At 35.8% G+C, this 13,854-nt stretch overlaps 3 protein-coding genes across 3 annotated transcripts; 1 reads left to right on the top strand and 2 right to left on the bottom strand.

Annotated features, from left to right (window-relative positions):
* LOC105168092 (polyphenol oxidase II, chloroplastic-like) lies at window positions 2,458–3,528 on the top strand. Its single transcript, XM_020696021.1, has one exon. It carries the CDS (start codon window positions 2,458–2,460, stop codon window positions 3,526–3,528), a length of 1,071 nt encoding a protein of 356 aa, XP_020551680.1.
* On the bottom strand, window positions 6,745–10,119 carry LOC105168091. The gene is made up of 4 exons (XM_011088026.2): window positions 8,982–10,119; window positions 8,747–8,896; window positions 7,682–7,867; window positions 6,745–7,153 (listed from the first exon to the last, which is right to left on the bottom strand). The coding sequence occupies exons 1-4, from the start codon at window positions 10,017–10,019 to the stop codon at window positions 7,073–7,075; spliced, it is 1,455 nt and encodes a 484-aa protein (XP_011086328.1). The 5' UTR covers window positions 10,020–10,119; the 3' UTR covers window positions 6,745–7,072.
* Window positions 10,768–12,977, bottom strand: LOC105168090 (metacaspase-5-like). The gene is made up of 2 exons (XM_011088025.2): window positions 12,574–12,977; window positions 10,768–12,002 (listed from the first exon to the last, which is right to left on the bottom strand). Exons 1-2 carry the CDS (start codon window positions 12,917–12,919, stop codon window positions 11,080–11,082), a joined length of 1,269 nt encoding a protein of 422 aa, XP_011086327.1. The 5' UTR covers window positions 12,920–12,977; the 3' UTR covers window positions 10,768–11,079.

Below are 13,854 nucleotides of genomic sequence, written 5' to 3'. Positions count from 1 at the left end.
AAATACTATTATAATTAAAAGATATTTTTCCAATTAAAAAAGTTTTAATTAAACGTAAAATGCAAAATAGTTAGAAAAAGAAATTCTTTGAACTATATATATATAAGGGCAATATCGTCCAAAAATTAATTATCGGGGATAAATGTTACATTTGTTAGTTTTATGAAGTAAATGTTACATAAAAAATAGTCTTATGACATATATATCTTGTTTTAATTTCAACACTGAATTACTATGGGTGTTGATTTCACTTTCGTTGGTTTTCCTCTTGAAATTATTTCTGTTCTTATTATTGTGGTTTATAATCTTTGGGAAGTCATGCATGCATGGTTTATATAAATGATATTGGGAGAAATAGTACTGGTAGTTGATTAAGCTTTAAAATATTTTGAGCAGTTGCACTCTTCATTTCTCACTCTCTATCCATGAACTTAAAACAATTGTTAATTTTTTAGTTTAATTATTGAGATTAGTACGTGGGTGTTTTTTTTCTGAAGAATTGATGATTTGCCGTGGATTATGGCCTCTTTGAAATTACTGAAAAGGTTGTTGAAAAATAATAACTTCTTTGAATTTAAAAACTTTTTTCTTAAGCAGTTGATTTTAATTTATTTATTATTTTGTGGATCCTTATGTTATTTTTTTCTTTTTGATTGGAATTCGGTATTTTTTTTCAGAGTCTCTAGCAGAATTATTGATGGTACTTCCTAAACGTTGTTTTTGCAATCTGCTAATTAAATTGTTGAGCTTGATGTTCTTCTTTTAATATTGGTTCAACCGGTTTTGTACGATAAAATATTACCGTTCTGATTTGCACCAACAGGATAATTATACAAAGGTTTGATTTGTTTCTATATATGGTATTATTAATCCTAAGTTTTATACTAAAGTTTTTATAATTTTTTTTGCAAAAATAACTAATTGTGTATCAATATCTCAATCTATCTATACTGTAAAAGAAAACCTTTTTAACGTACAAACTTTTGAATACTTACGTTTACCCTTTAATTTATTTCTTAAATTTAAAAATTGGTCATAATTGCAATTTCAATATTTTTTAATAACCTCATAATTATATATATTTTTCTTTCTCTCAGTCCACTACTCTATGTTTCCTTCTCACATTCTCCATTTTTTTTAACTCAAAACTTTTATATTTTTAATAAATCCATAATTATATTTTATTTTTTTTGTCTTGCACCTTATGCTACATTTATTCTTTTCACAAACTTCTTTCTTTCTTTTCACCTTACACTATGTTTATATCTTTTTATAATTTTTTTTATATGCTCGCGAGGACCGCATACAATAATTACTAGTGTCTACAAAAATTAATCTTTTCCAAATTGAGCATATTTAAAATATTTATATTAATATAAAAAATCAATTTTTACTCATAAATAACGGTTTGTAACATTACTAGACGAGGACTCTTACGTTGGTTTACTTTTATTTCTTTCTTTAAAAAGAAAAATATGTTGTATTGATTCCTGAATTGATAATAATATCATAGCGTTCGGCAACTTGTGTTGATTCTTCAAGGGTTTGGAACATGTGCGAAATTATGCAATCCCATGGATTTTTTCCCCCCTCCCATTTCAAGTAATTCATAGAAATAAAAAATGAATGAACTGGAAAATAGTGACGGAAAAGAGTGGGGTCTAAGTTTTCACAGGGTTTGCACTATAAATAGAGTCTCATGCATGCTCCTGTTGCATCCAATACCCATACATACATCAAGAAACTATCCATGTCTGCTTTTCTTCCTTGTTCATGGGCAGCCCCCATTCTTCCCACCTCCTCCTCCTCCTATTCGTCTTCTCGTGTTATATACTCCAACCCAACGGCACCCAAGAACGCCAAACCTAAACGGCGATTTTTGTGTAGTGCCAAAAATGACAACCAAAATGCGAAAAAGTAGTCATGATTCCCAAGGGAATAACAAGTTTGATAGGAGAGATGTGTTGATAGGATTAGGAGGGCTTTACGGTGCAGCGAGTTCTATCAACCCACTCGAATCATCGGCTGCCCCCCAATACCACAACCTGATCTTAACACCTGTAGCACTGCAACAAACATAAACAATGGCCAGCCTGTGCCCTACAGTTGTTGCCCTCCAATTAACAATAGGATCGTCGATTTCAGGCTTCCTACCAGGCCTGTCGCATTCGAGAGGCCCGCGGCTCATCTCGTCAATGCTCAGTACATGAGCAGATTCAACTTGGCGTTGCAGCGCATGAGGGACCTTCCTGATTCTGACCCGCGTAGCTTTACGCAACAAGCAAACGTGCACTGTGCTTACTGCAATGGGGCGTATACCTATCCAAGTGGAACAGGGACGCAAAGGCTGGAGATTCTCAAGTCCACAACTGTTGGCTCTTTTTTCCTTTCCACAGGTGGTACCTATACTTCTTCGAGAGAATCTTGGGATCTCTGATCAACGACCGAACGTTTAGAATGCCGTATTGGAACTGGGACAGCCCCTCGGGTATGTACACTCCTAGTATGTACCTGAATAACAGACAATACCCTGCCTTATTCAACGAAAGGCGTAATCAACGGAAGATGAATAGACCGGCGGATTTGGGCTACTTCGGCGAAGACAACAACCTGACCCCAAGCCAGACGGCTGACAAAAACTGTGTCATAATGTACAATGAGATGATCCGAAATGCTAACTTGCTCGAGCATTTCATGGGGGAGCCGTTACGTCGAGGAGACCCGATCAACCCCGGGGCTGGAACACACGAGGCGGGTTCACACACCGCCATACACATTTGGGGTGGGGACCCAAGGCAACCCAGTGGAGAGGATTTGGGCAACTTCTACTCAGCGGGTCGAGACCCGTTGTTCTATGCCCACCACGCCAACGTCGACAGGATGTGGACCATATGGCGAAACCGAAGAGGCAACCTGCCCAGAGATTTTTCGGATCCGGACTATTTAAATACCCAGTTCTTGCTTTATGATGAAAACAGGCAACTTGTGCGTGTCAGAGTTGGTGATTGCGTGGATAACTTGAGACTGGAGTATAATTTTCAGAGCCGAGGGGTGACTATCCCGTGGACCAGTTGCCCCCCAAGAGCCCGTGTGACGGGGACAAGAGCGGGGAGAACAGTGGAGGCCCCGAAACTTGAAGCAGTGGAGTTTCCGCTAAAACTAGACAAGGTCGTCAAAGTTTTGGTCCCCAGGCCTAAGAAATCGAGGTCGAAGGAAGAGAAGGATAAAGAAGAGGAAGTGTTGTTGATCTCAGGCATTGAAGTCGACACTCAGAAGTTTGTGAAATTCGATGTTTTCGTGGACGAGGAAGAGGATGATTATGTGAACTTGGCTAAGAGTGAGTACACGGGGACATTTGCGCAGGTGCCGCATAAACATGAGACTCCATTGCAGATAAAGACATCGAGATACCTGGAACTGGTGGACTTGGGTGTTGACGATGATGATGAGATATTGGTCACTTTGGTACGAAGAGCCGGAGATATCACCGTTGGTAGTATCAAGATCGTCTATAATCCTTCTAATTAGTCAAATGTTCCACCTACCACATCACCCCTATCTTGTAATAAAACAAAGTTCAATTCCACAACTTTATTTTAAAATTATCAAATTGATGAATTCGGATATAGACTAAAATTGCCACTACTACTAGAATTGTTATTATGTCCAAATAAAAATACACGTAGAAATTGGACCAACCATTCAAAGCTTTGATTTATCCATTATTTATCACATATTTCGGAAAATATATTTTTTATATTCAGAAAAATAAGATAATGAGAAAGCTTGGGTTGTAGCCATCAAATGTATAAATCAATGGGGTCGTTCAGAGGCTAATCTCCGTAAAAAAAAAAAATAGTTGAGACATCCAAATTTGTACTTGGTGAATGCATTTCTAAATACGATCAAGTTGTATGATTTCGTACTGATCTAATGATTTATTTGTGCTTACTCGAGTAATTTGGATTAGATCAAGTTCGATCAACCCGAGCATAAGGTGAGCGATTCTCAAGAGCTTCTTAAATGTACGCTTTGATTGAAGGATATGAAATTGTGAATTTACAATAATAAATTCTTTAAGATGAATTATTATCTAAACTTTTGAATAAATATAACATACATGTATATTCATGCTAAAATACTAAAATATTTTAAATTCTTATGAATATAAAGGGGAGAAGGCGGGTTGGGGAAGGGGGGGGCCTTACATGGGGTGGGGGTGGGGGTTGATTATTATTTTTTTAAAATAATAATTTTATTTTAAAATATTATAATAATATATTTGTATCCAACACATCATTCAAGTAATTTTCTAAAGTCACGGGGGACTAAAAATCCCAAAAAAATATTTAATTGGCACGCCATTTTATTTTTTCGATCAAAAATCAAAATTTCGGCCACTGAAAAATTAAATTCATCAATTTGAAACTTATAAACTTATAAAAAATGGGCATAATTATCAAATTAAAATTGACATTGACCATATTTTAACGGACTAAAATTAGCCCAAGTGATTAGAGGGTAGTGTTAGACAGTATTTTTAATAGACGGATATTTAAATTTTTACATGATTTTTTTTTATATTTCGTCATATCAAAGAAGTCAGAATAAATTTAATTCCTTTATAATTACTTATGGTGACTGAGTTTTTGACCATCTATTGTCATGGAACATGTAAACCAGTTCATAATAGACGTGTAATATGACTATCCAAAGAAGAAAGAGCGAAGACGCATAACGGAATTTTTTTCACGTTTTCGGTTTTTGTTTTCATGCAATAATTGAAAGTCGTGATTGCTCTTCCTACACAGACAATGCACTATGTTTGTTTTCATTTTCAAGTTATTTTCGAAATAAGTCAAAACATATTCAATATTTGTCATCATACAAAAACACCTTATCTGAGTGTTTTTAACTGTTTTGGCATAATACATATATATACACATACATAAATATATATAAAAAAGACATGATTTGACAACGAACAGTAATTTTTGTCTCTCAAAACACAATATTAAACATACAATATTTATTTTAAATTATCTTAAAAAACAAATCCAAACATATATACTATCTCTAACACATACTTATTTATCTTTGTTTTTCTCTCTCTATCTCCATAAAACACAATAAAACACTGCGAAAATGAATCCAAACATTATGACGGCACCTTGGGGACAAAGTTGGACCATTTCCCTAAAGTAACGTGCGTGCCAGTGCCAACCTTTATACATTGGCAGTACCTACATTATAGTATTTTCTACTTATAATAATAAAGTTGATTATTGGTAATAATTTGTAAATCATTTATAATTTAGCAAAGATTGAACACATGCGTCCTACTTAATAAGGTTTATCTCAATTAACGAATTTATTGGGTTTGATTCCAACCATATACGTGGAATGCTATTATATTATATAGTATATATTGTTTACTGTAATAATATGTGTTGTTTAAATCTAACTTATCTGATATTATTAATCATAATATAATTGTTGTAATTATTTTGTTAAATATTGATATTCGACAACAGTAATTATCATCGATATATTTTAATTAATAATAATTCATCGCTTTTAATTAAAAAAAAAAACCAACACACACGTCATATATATATATATATATTGCAGCAATTACGATCATAAGATTATAATTTTGCTTGTTGTATAATTTTTTGTTGCCGTCCCATAAGAAAATATTAGAAGAATCACTCCAACCGCTCAGAGTAAATTCGGGCGACAATGATTGAATCTTTTTGGGAACAAAGAACAAAAAATTGTTATACATATATTAAGCTTGATAATAACATGTTATCTACACATACCTACCGTGAAATTTTTCGAAATGTACCGAGCAAATAATTGATTATAAGGATAATTACACTCATTTTCCTTAAAATTTGGTGTAATTGGTGTAATTACGCATAAACTCTATATGATTTAAAAAATTACATCTCATATCCATGATCTTTCCTTTCATCTAACTTATTTATTTTTTGACTTATATATTATCCATAAAATAGATTGAAGTTTAGTTTTAGGGACAGTGACAATACCCTCCCCTAGACCCCTGTTATTTAAAAAATTATATTAATACCCCTAGGTTTGCGTCTATTTGAAAATAAATCCATCTATTAGTCAAAATTCACCAAATTTGCTAATATTAACAAAAAAATTTGAATGGCAATTGATATTTAATTTTTTCAACTAAACTACCCTTATAACGATTAAGATATACCTCCTCACATGTATTAATGCGTGAAAACGTATGATAGTAATATAATCATAAAAATATTTATTTGACCTACAATAAATTAATAATAAATCAATTAAAGAAAAATATTTTTTTAAATTTTTTATTAATATCAGCAAATTAAATAAATTTTGACTAACGGGATGACTTAGTTATTAGATGAAAACAAATCTCAAAAGTATTAGATGTAATTACTCAAATTATAGAGAATTTACATATAATTATATCAAATTTCAGATAAAGGGAGTGTAATTGTCCCTTAGTTTTATGTATGTCTCAATGTACTCAAGTATTATGAGAAAATATATGAAATAAATGTGCAAGTTAATAAATAGTTTCTTCATTATATTTGCTCATGATGGTGCCACAAGTAGGCCAATTATTTCTGGCCTATGATCACAACAAAAAGAACAAGAATTTAAATTTCATCCTTCTCAAGCTGCTGAAGTCTAATCGAACTGGGCGGAGCTTCGGCTAATTCCAGTACAAGGTTGGGACATCAAAATGAAGTATCTATGAAATTAAAATCCAAATATATGCCATCATGAATATAAATGTGCTACAGGGAGAGAGCCCGTGATGAATGGCTTCAACCCCCTAAAATTCTCATGGTTGTAAATTATTACACATCAAGCTGAAATGAATGTCGTGAAAAACGTTCACTACTTCGATGTTTTCGCAAGACAAGGTCGAAATAAAGTAACACTGCGACTATTCAACCAAAAAGCTCCTTTGGGCAGTTTGACAAACCTCCCGGTGATATTACATAATTCGAAACACAGAGCTTCTTCAAGCAGAGTATAGCCAGGCCATGCAAACTTATTTGTATTGCTGAGAAACCTCCATTACAAGCTTATCCATGAATTGGCATTTCTTGTCAAATCCCCAGCCTGGATTGCTCTGCATAAGTTATCAAAGCAACCAAAAAATAGTAAATAAATAAATGCACCGGACAATTAGATCATAAATTCAGCCCAATACATATCTTGACCAGACTTAAAGAAAGCACGGAAAAACCACAAGTCTTATAATTTATTTATTTAATCGTTTATTTTGTGAAAGAAAATAATGTTTAAGATTCAAAAATACACTATTCAACTTAAATTCAAATTAGTGCAGCAAACCAACATTTTGTGTTCCGTACACTAATTTTATCGAGTTTTTTTCTTAACTCATGATATTGTGTCACCATAAACCTGTTTCCTCCTAAGTCTACACAGAGCTGGAGAAAATCTTTTAACCTCTAGGTACAAAATCATTTCATACTGGGCCTAAATGCATATCCCCTGAGGGGAGTGGTATGAAGCAGACACCAAACAGTTGACCAAATGACACACAGAAAGGTGTGCTTGCAGAGAAAGCATGTCATCAAGCAATAAATGGTTTTTATGGCACAATAAATAAGTCCAATGGAGACAGGAATTTCACCTGCAATGAGAGAACAGCACGCTCAGTAAAACGCTTTACAGAAGAAGGTGCACTAGCAGGGAGAGTTTTGGCCACTCTCTCCAGCTCTTGCTGCTGCTGCTTTGCAGTTACTCTATCCGGACCACTATAATGGTCTACTATCTCTTTAATAAGAGGAACTGTCTTCATTGTTTCTTCCATAACTTCCTATATATGGGGCATCAGGCAAGATCGTTACAGTTGATAAATCAAAGGCGAACTAAAGAATAAACGACACTATGTTTATGAAGACAGCACAAACGAAACACAACAGAGGAACTTCCTTACAAGAATAATGAAAGTCTAATGCCATAAAAAAGCTACTAAAGAAACGATATTCTGTTGAACATATTACTTCATAAAACAATCAGAAAGTAGGAGTAAAATCAGAAGACACTTCGTAGACCAAGAACATTCAAAATGAAATAAATGGATGAGAAGCAAACTCCTCAGTTGCTCATTCAGAAAATGGAATTTGCAGATAAAGCTCAGGTACATATTCCGTTGATGAGAACACAGCTCTAATAAGTCAACTGAAGACTTGTCAACCTAGATTCCCAGAAGCCATAAAGAACTTCAACTATCACAAAAGAAAGACCACAAGTTTCAGACCAATGTACTAGCTAATCAGAACATAAAATCTAGAAAAAGACTGAAGAATGAAACAGTAAATACAGAAATATAGGCCCACATTTTTGCCACATTTTATGTTTTTCTACATTTGATGCTTCAACATATACTTTACCATTAATTCTGTATTGACCCTCAATATTTAGTTCAGTTCTGATTTCCTTTTATGTGCAAAGGGTTCACAGGAATTTCCTAAACCAGTAGTAATAACGGGCCAAAGGCATATATCACACGGCAAACCACCAAGGAACATAGCATTGCAAGAAATTGAAGTTTAGCAAGTCCTGTTGCATAAATTTCGCAATTGAATGGCAAATATGCCTCATATACCATTCATTTGCACTAAACAGAGAGCATATGGTTGGATAACTCAGCAGTTCCAGGAGAATGAAAACCAAAAAGTATAGGTTGCTTTACCTCCCACTCTTCTTGACTCTGGATCCCTTCGTATGCCATGAGGAATGGCTTCATCTTCTCAAGTGCATCCCGAAGAGGAATAGGAGGCTTCTCATCAATATCTGGGTTGGTGCCAAACTCTTCCATCAAATACTCTGGTTCACATTCAATCTGCACAAGGAACCCCAAAAACAAAAATCAAATGAGTTCATCGCACAGACCCAATCCAACAAGAGGAAACCCATGAAGGAATTACCAATAAGTTAGTGTGAAGAGCATCCAAATAGGCATCATCAACAGGGGCCGGCAACACACTGTTGGACGCTTCCTCAAACGCTTCAGCCAATTTATTCATACTCTCAGGGCCAAGCTTCTGAGCCAATTTCTCCCCATCCGCTGGATCACCAAGATACAGTCCCCCAGCTTCATCATCAGAATCCTCATACATATCATCACCTCTTCCTCTCCCACCAATCCTTCCTCGTCCTCTTCCTCTTCCTCTCCCTCTCCCTCTGCCCGCTGATGCACCTCTGCCACCTCTAACTCCAGCTCCACCTCTCTCGCCTTCCTGGTCTCCCCTCGACAAAATCCCCACTGCCCTTTTCACTTTCTCCTCCTGGCTCAATTGCTCACGAGGAGAGCTCTTATCTAGTGCCGGCACGTCAGAAGCAACAGCCTCGGCTGAATTGGGCTGCTGCCGCTGGCGAATGTGACGATTCTCCATTTTAGGCTTTTCGGATTGGACTGCAGGTGGTTTTATGGGCTTCCCGCGGCCCACGCCAGATAAAACATTGACGATTTCCGTTGGAAGTTCTTTCTCTTTTCTTACCGGGACTTCAGATTCAGCGGAATCATGTTGTGCCTCTTCGTCCTTGACGAAGAGCAATGGCATCTTGACATTAGCTTTTGACGGTTTTCCAGAGGAGTCCGATTCTTCTTGCGGAGGTGGCGAGGGGGACTTACTGGGAACAAAACCACGCCCGCGGCCAAGAGGAGGAGCCCTGGAGTCATTGTTCAAGAAGGAAGAGAATGAAGGGATAACAGGGGCGGACGGAAGTAGTTTACCTCTGCCTCGGCCATGTCCATGCGGCACTGGAGATACATCGTCGTGTTTGGCACTGTCGGGTTCATTTTCGGTGGGGCTGTCGACGGTGAACTGGAAGGGGCTAGCGCGGCCACGACCTCTGCCGCCACCGCCGCTGGATGAGGTGGAGAAAGCGGCAGAAATGGAGGAAGTGGTGGCGGTGGGTCGGCTGATCACTGGGTAGGGGATCTTCGTTAAGCTTCTTCGCATTTTGGAATTCTGGACGAAACGATTCGGATCGAGAACCGGATAGTACAGCCACTAGGGTTTATATGTTTTGGGAATTCTTTCCCTTATTCCTTAAATCTCTATTTTCTTCTCACCATCTCCAACTTTTAAATTCGTTAGAAAAATCTCTAAAACATTTAAAAAATATAATGAAAAATATGTATACAATTAAAAATTAAATAAAAAGACATGAGAAAACATGTAATTTGCAACAATTTATTTAATTTAAGAACAAAAAAAAAAATCATATATTAGAAAACATATGTAAAGTTTTATCAAATAAATGGAAACATTAAAATTGAACAAAAACCAACATACCAAGAAAGTATAAAAATAAAAATATAGATCCGAATTATGATTTTATACAAAACTCATAGGTAGTTCAATATCAAATTATAAGTTACAACGGTGATCACTTTTCATAAATTGTAAATTAATTATATTATACTTGTTATATAATTAGTTCGAGTTCGGCCAATCCCAATTTGGATTATAATTTTTCGTATAAATATAGGTGTATTGCACTTTAGATACTTTATCTCCTAAAAAAATACATTTGGTCTGATAAAACTTACACTATTGACATATTAATTCTGTAACAATGCGATCAATTTAAATTCCGTATGTTTTATAAATGGTAAAGTATTGCATTAAAATATGAATAAAGCATTTTGTTAAATAAGTAGACGGGATGAATTTTATCCACAAGATATGTATATATAGAGCTAACTGATATGAAAAGATTGATATAAATCAAAATTTCAGAGAAAATATAGCTGGAATACAAATCACTTTGTTCTTGCTGATCAAGTTGCGACCTAAACTACACAGTTCAATGTCAGCATTCCACTTCTGTTCAAGTATTTAGTGAACGTCAAGCAATGATCAACTTCTTATAAAACTAAGAAATAACACAAGCTCACCACACGAATACCTCTGCAGATCATTCACCATCATGATCACAATAACTTCCCAACAAGAGAGTATTACTCTTCACATGGTAGGCAAGCATATGTTGGAAATGATGATCAAGGCCATCATGCTAGCAAATAAAAGGAGCTTTAACATGATTGTCGCTGCAGTAAAGTCCGGGACGCTGAGTGTAGCCTTGTCTCTTCAATATTTCCCTGGCGTTGAGCACGAGATCTCGGTTACTGACTCGACCATTTGTTTCTGCTATTATCATCTGAATTGCATTGCTTAGGGCACCATAAGCTTGACTAGCATCACCTGGTGGGTTGGCATCGGCAGACGTTTGGTCAGTTTGGCAACCGCTGATGAGAATGCCACTATCTGGCAGTGATCTGCTGGCGCCTCCAGCATAGACTTCCTTTTTGCTTCCAACTTGGGTTTCCATGGCAGGTTTTCCATAACTCCCATTGGTTTCTTCCAGCTTTTGTTGCAAAAACTGCATGGCCATGCCCCCCACCATACCCATGAACCCACCACCTGCATCTGCTCCCTGGCCCTGGCCCTGGCCCTGAAGATTGGTCAAGATCACCTTCATAAATTTCTTAACCTTGGGGCTGGCATCATCACCGAACACATCAAATAGAGTCGGCCTCAAATTGCCTACGTCTATATCGTTCTTGCCAGTCCTTTGCTGGAGTATCTCAATAAGAGTTGGGAGTGGCAAAGATTTGTTCTTCATGTAGCCCTGCCCTTGATGATGTCCTCCCAAGTCTTCATGTTCTTTATCTTCTTGGTGTTGGCTATGGTCGCGCCCAAATCCCATTCCAGAAGGGATGCGGAAGCCGTGGGACTCAACAGCATCTTCAACTCTTTTCTGCAAGAAGTTCATGAATCCACCGCCAGATCCATGCTCATCTTCCTCATTTCCCTTCGTGCTCTCTCCAATTTGCTCCTTGGCCTCATCAATTAGACCACCACTGTGACAAGAATCGGATACAATGGTGATTCGGCATCCCCCTGGTACTTGGTCAACTAAATCTCTAAAATCATCATCTGATGTCGCACAGAAATCATAATCCACCGAGTCAAAATCTCTAATTTCATACTGCAATCTTTCATATCCAATGAAAAGGCATACAAATATTATTGTCGTATACATTCATACTCCTACATCGCTTGAAGCTAAGGAAGTATGAACATACTCAGATGCAATCATCAACGGCGAAAAGATCATACCAAGAAACTCCATCATATCTAGTATTACATAAATCAGGCATCAAAATTGAGCTTCATAAAGTATATGAGCAATTCTGTCTTGTCCAGGTCAAAGCATAATCTTTGGAGCACAAAGAACAACACATTATTGATGTAACCATGAAAAGTCCAATGCACGTACCATGATCTCACCAAATCATTCAAAATGCTCAGTTCACATTTTTTCCATTTTGATTTATCTATATCTACAATCTTACCCAATAGGGTTTCAAATCAAACAACACCTTATAATATATTTCATCACCCAGTATGTAACACTCACATGCCACACACACGTTTACGTACGAAACACACAAAGCACACAAATCATCAGAAAATACGAAAGAAAAGAGAGATGCCGGCGGCTGACCAGTAATAAGATTCATGTCACTGGGGACAATGCACTCGTCGTAGCCGGTGTCGTCATCCTCGCCAGTCTCCGCCGGAAGGCGCGTGCCATGGCCGCTGTATTGCACGAAGAGAAAGTCCCCGGGGTGGGCGGATCTCACCAAACTGTCCAACGCCGCTCGAATGTTCCGGCCGGTGGGCTCTGTGTAAGAAGCGTCTGTGTCTATGAGCACCGTGATATCGTCATTGTGAAATCCATAACGCTCCACCAGGCATTCGTGCATTCGCCGTACATCATTGATGCAGCCCTTGAGCTCCGCATTGGTTCCCGGGTAATTGATCCCGATCAATACCGCCCTTTTCGCCATCGCTTTCCCGGATTGTTTCTGGTGTTTGAATGTTTTCTTTATATTGCGTTGTGTGGAGTTCTTTGTATGAAAGTGTATAAACTTTTATTTTATAGGATGATGATGTAATATAATACCATACTACTCGGCCTCCTTTGGTTTTATTTTCGTTTTTGATTTATAATTTTTAGGATAAATTATTAATGATTTTCATAAAATTTATCATAATTATAAATATTTAATTATTATTTAAAAATTTATAATTTTGTTATAAAATTAATATTTATTTAATAAATACCTTTTACAATAAACTGTCATATGTATTATTTATTAAACGATGGTTCATACAATATGAAATTTTAAAATTTTTAAGTGACGAGGGATATTATAATTATAACAAATTTGAATGAGACTTGTTGTATTATGGATTTATGATTAATTATTTAATGTAAAAATTATTTATATTTTTACTTAAATTGATATTTGATATGATATTATTGAAAATTTTAATTTAATGAAAGTACAATCATAATTTTTATTTAAATAAAAAAAATACATTAGCTTTATACAATTAATAATAAAAAGTCACTCTCTAAGTCTCACCAGCAAATTTAAATAATTTTTGTATGGTCAATTTATTTTTATACGTTATCCGTATTAATGCATGTGAGCAAGCATATCTTCTTTTGTAATTAAGTTAAAAAAAGTTTGTTTGATTTGTAATAAGTCACTAAGAAGACAATTAAGAGTAAATATCGATTTTCGTTCAATTTTTTTTATTAATATCAATAAATTTAATAAATTAATTTAATAAAATGACCTATTTATTAAATATAAGCAAAGCTCAGAAAGTATACGTGTAATTACAATTAAGCGAAGGAAATAATTTTGTTGTATTTCAAAATTTGGGCTTGGGTCTAGATCCGTCTGTTTAGTGACCTAACCCGATATTGGAA

Source organism: Sesamum indicum, linkage group LG8, assembly GCF_000512975.1.
Source record: "Sesamum indicum cultivar Zhongzhi No. 13 linkage group LG8, S_indicum_v1.0, whole genome shotgun sequence".
Lineage (NCBI taxonomy): Eukaryota > Viridiplantae > Streptophyta > Magnoliopsida > Lamiales > Pedaliaceae > Sesamum > Sesamum indicum.
Note: the sequence above shows the minus strand (reverse complement) of the source record. Positions and strands in the feature narration are given on the sequence as shown.

Bases quoted from the DNA above. Each gene is read 5' to 3' on its own strand.
- LOC105168092 (XM_020696021.1), top strand. From the start codon at position 2,458: ATGCCGTATTGGAACTGGGACAGCCCCTCGGGTATGTACACTCCTAGT.
- LOC105168090 (XM_011088025.2), bottom strand. From the start codon at position 12,919: ATGGCGAAAAGGGCGGTATTGATCGGGATCAATTACCCGGGAACCAAT. The intron at 12,003-12,573 runs GTCAGCCGCCGG...GTGCGACATCAG, and splicing joins TGACATGAATCTTATTACTG to ATGATGATTTTAGAGATTTA.
- LOC105168091 (XM_011088026.2), bottom strand. From the start codon at position 10,019: ATGCGAAGAAGCTTAACGAAGATCCCCTACCCAGTGATCAGCCGACCC. The intron at 7,868-8,746 runs GTAAAGCAACCT...CCCCATATATAG, and splicing joins AGAGTCAAGAAGAGTGGGAG to GAAGTTATGGAAGAAACAAT. The intron at 7,154-7,681 runs GTGAAATTCCTG...TAACTTATGCAG, and splicing joins GTGCTGTTCTCTCATTGCAG to AGCAATCCAGGCTGGGGATT.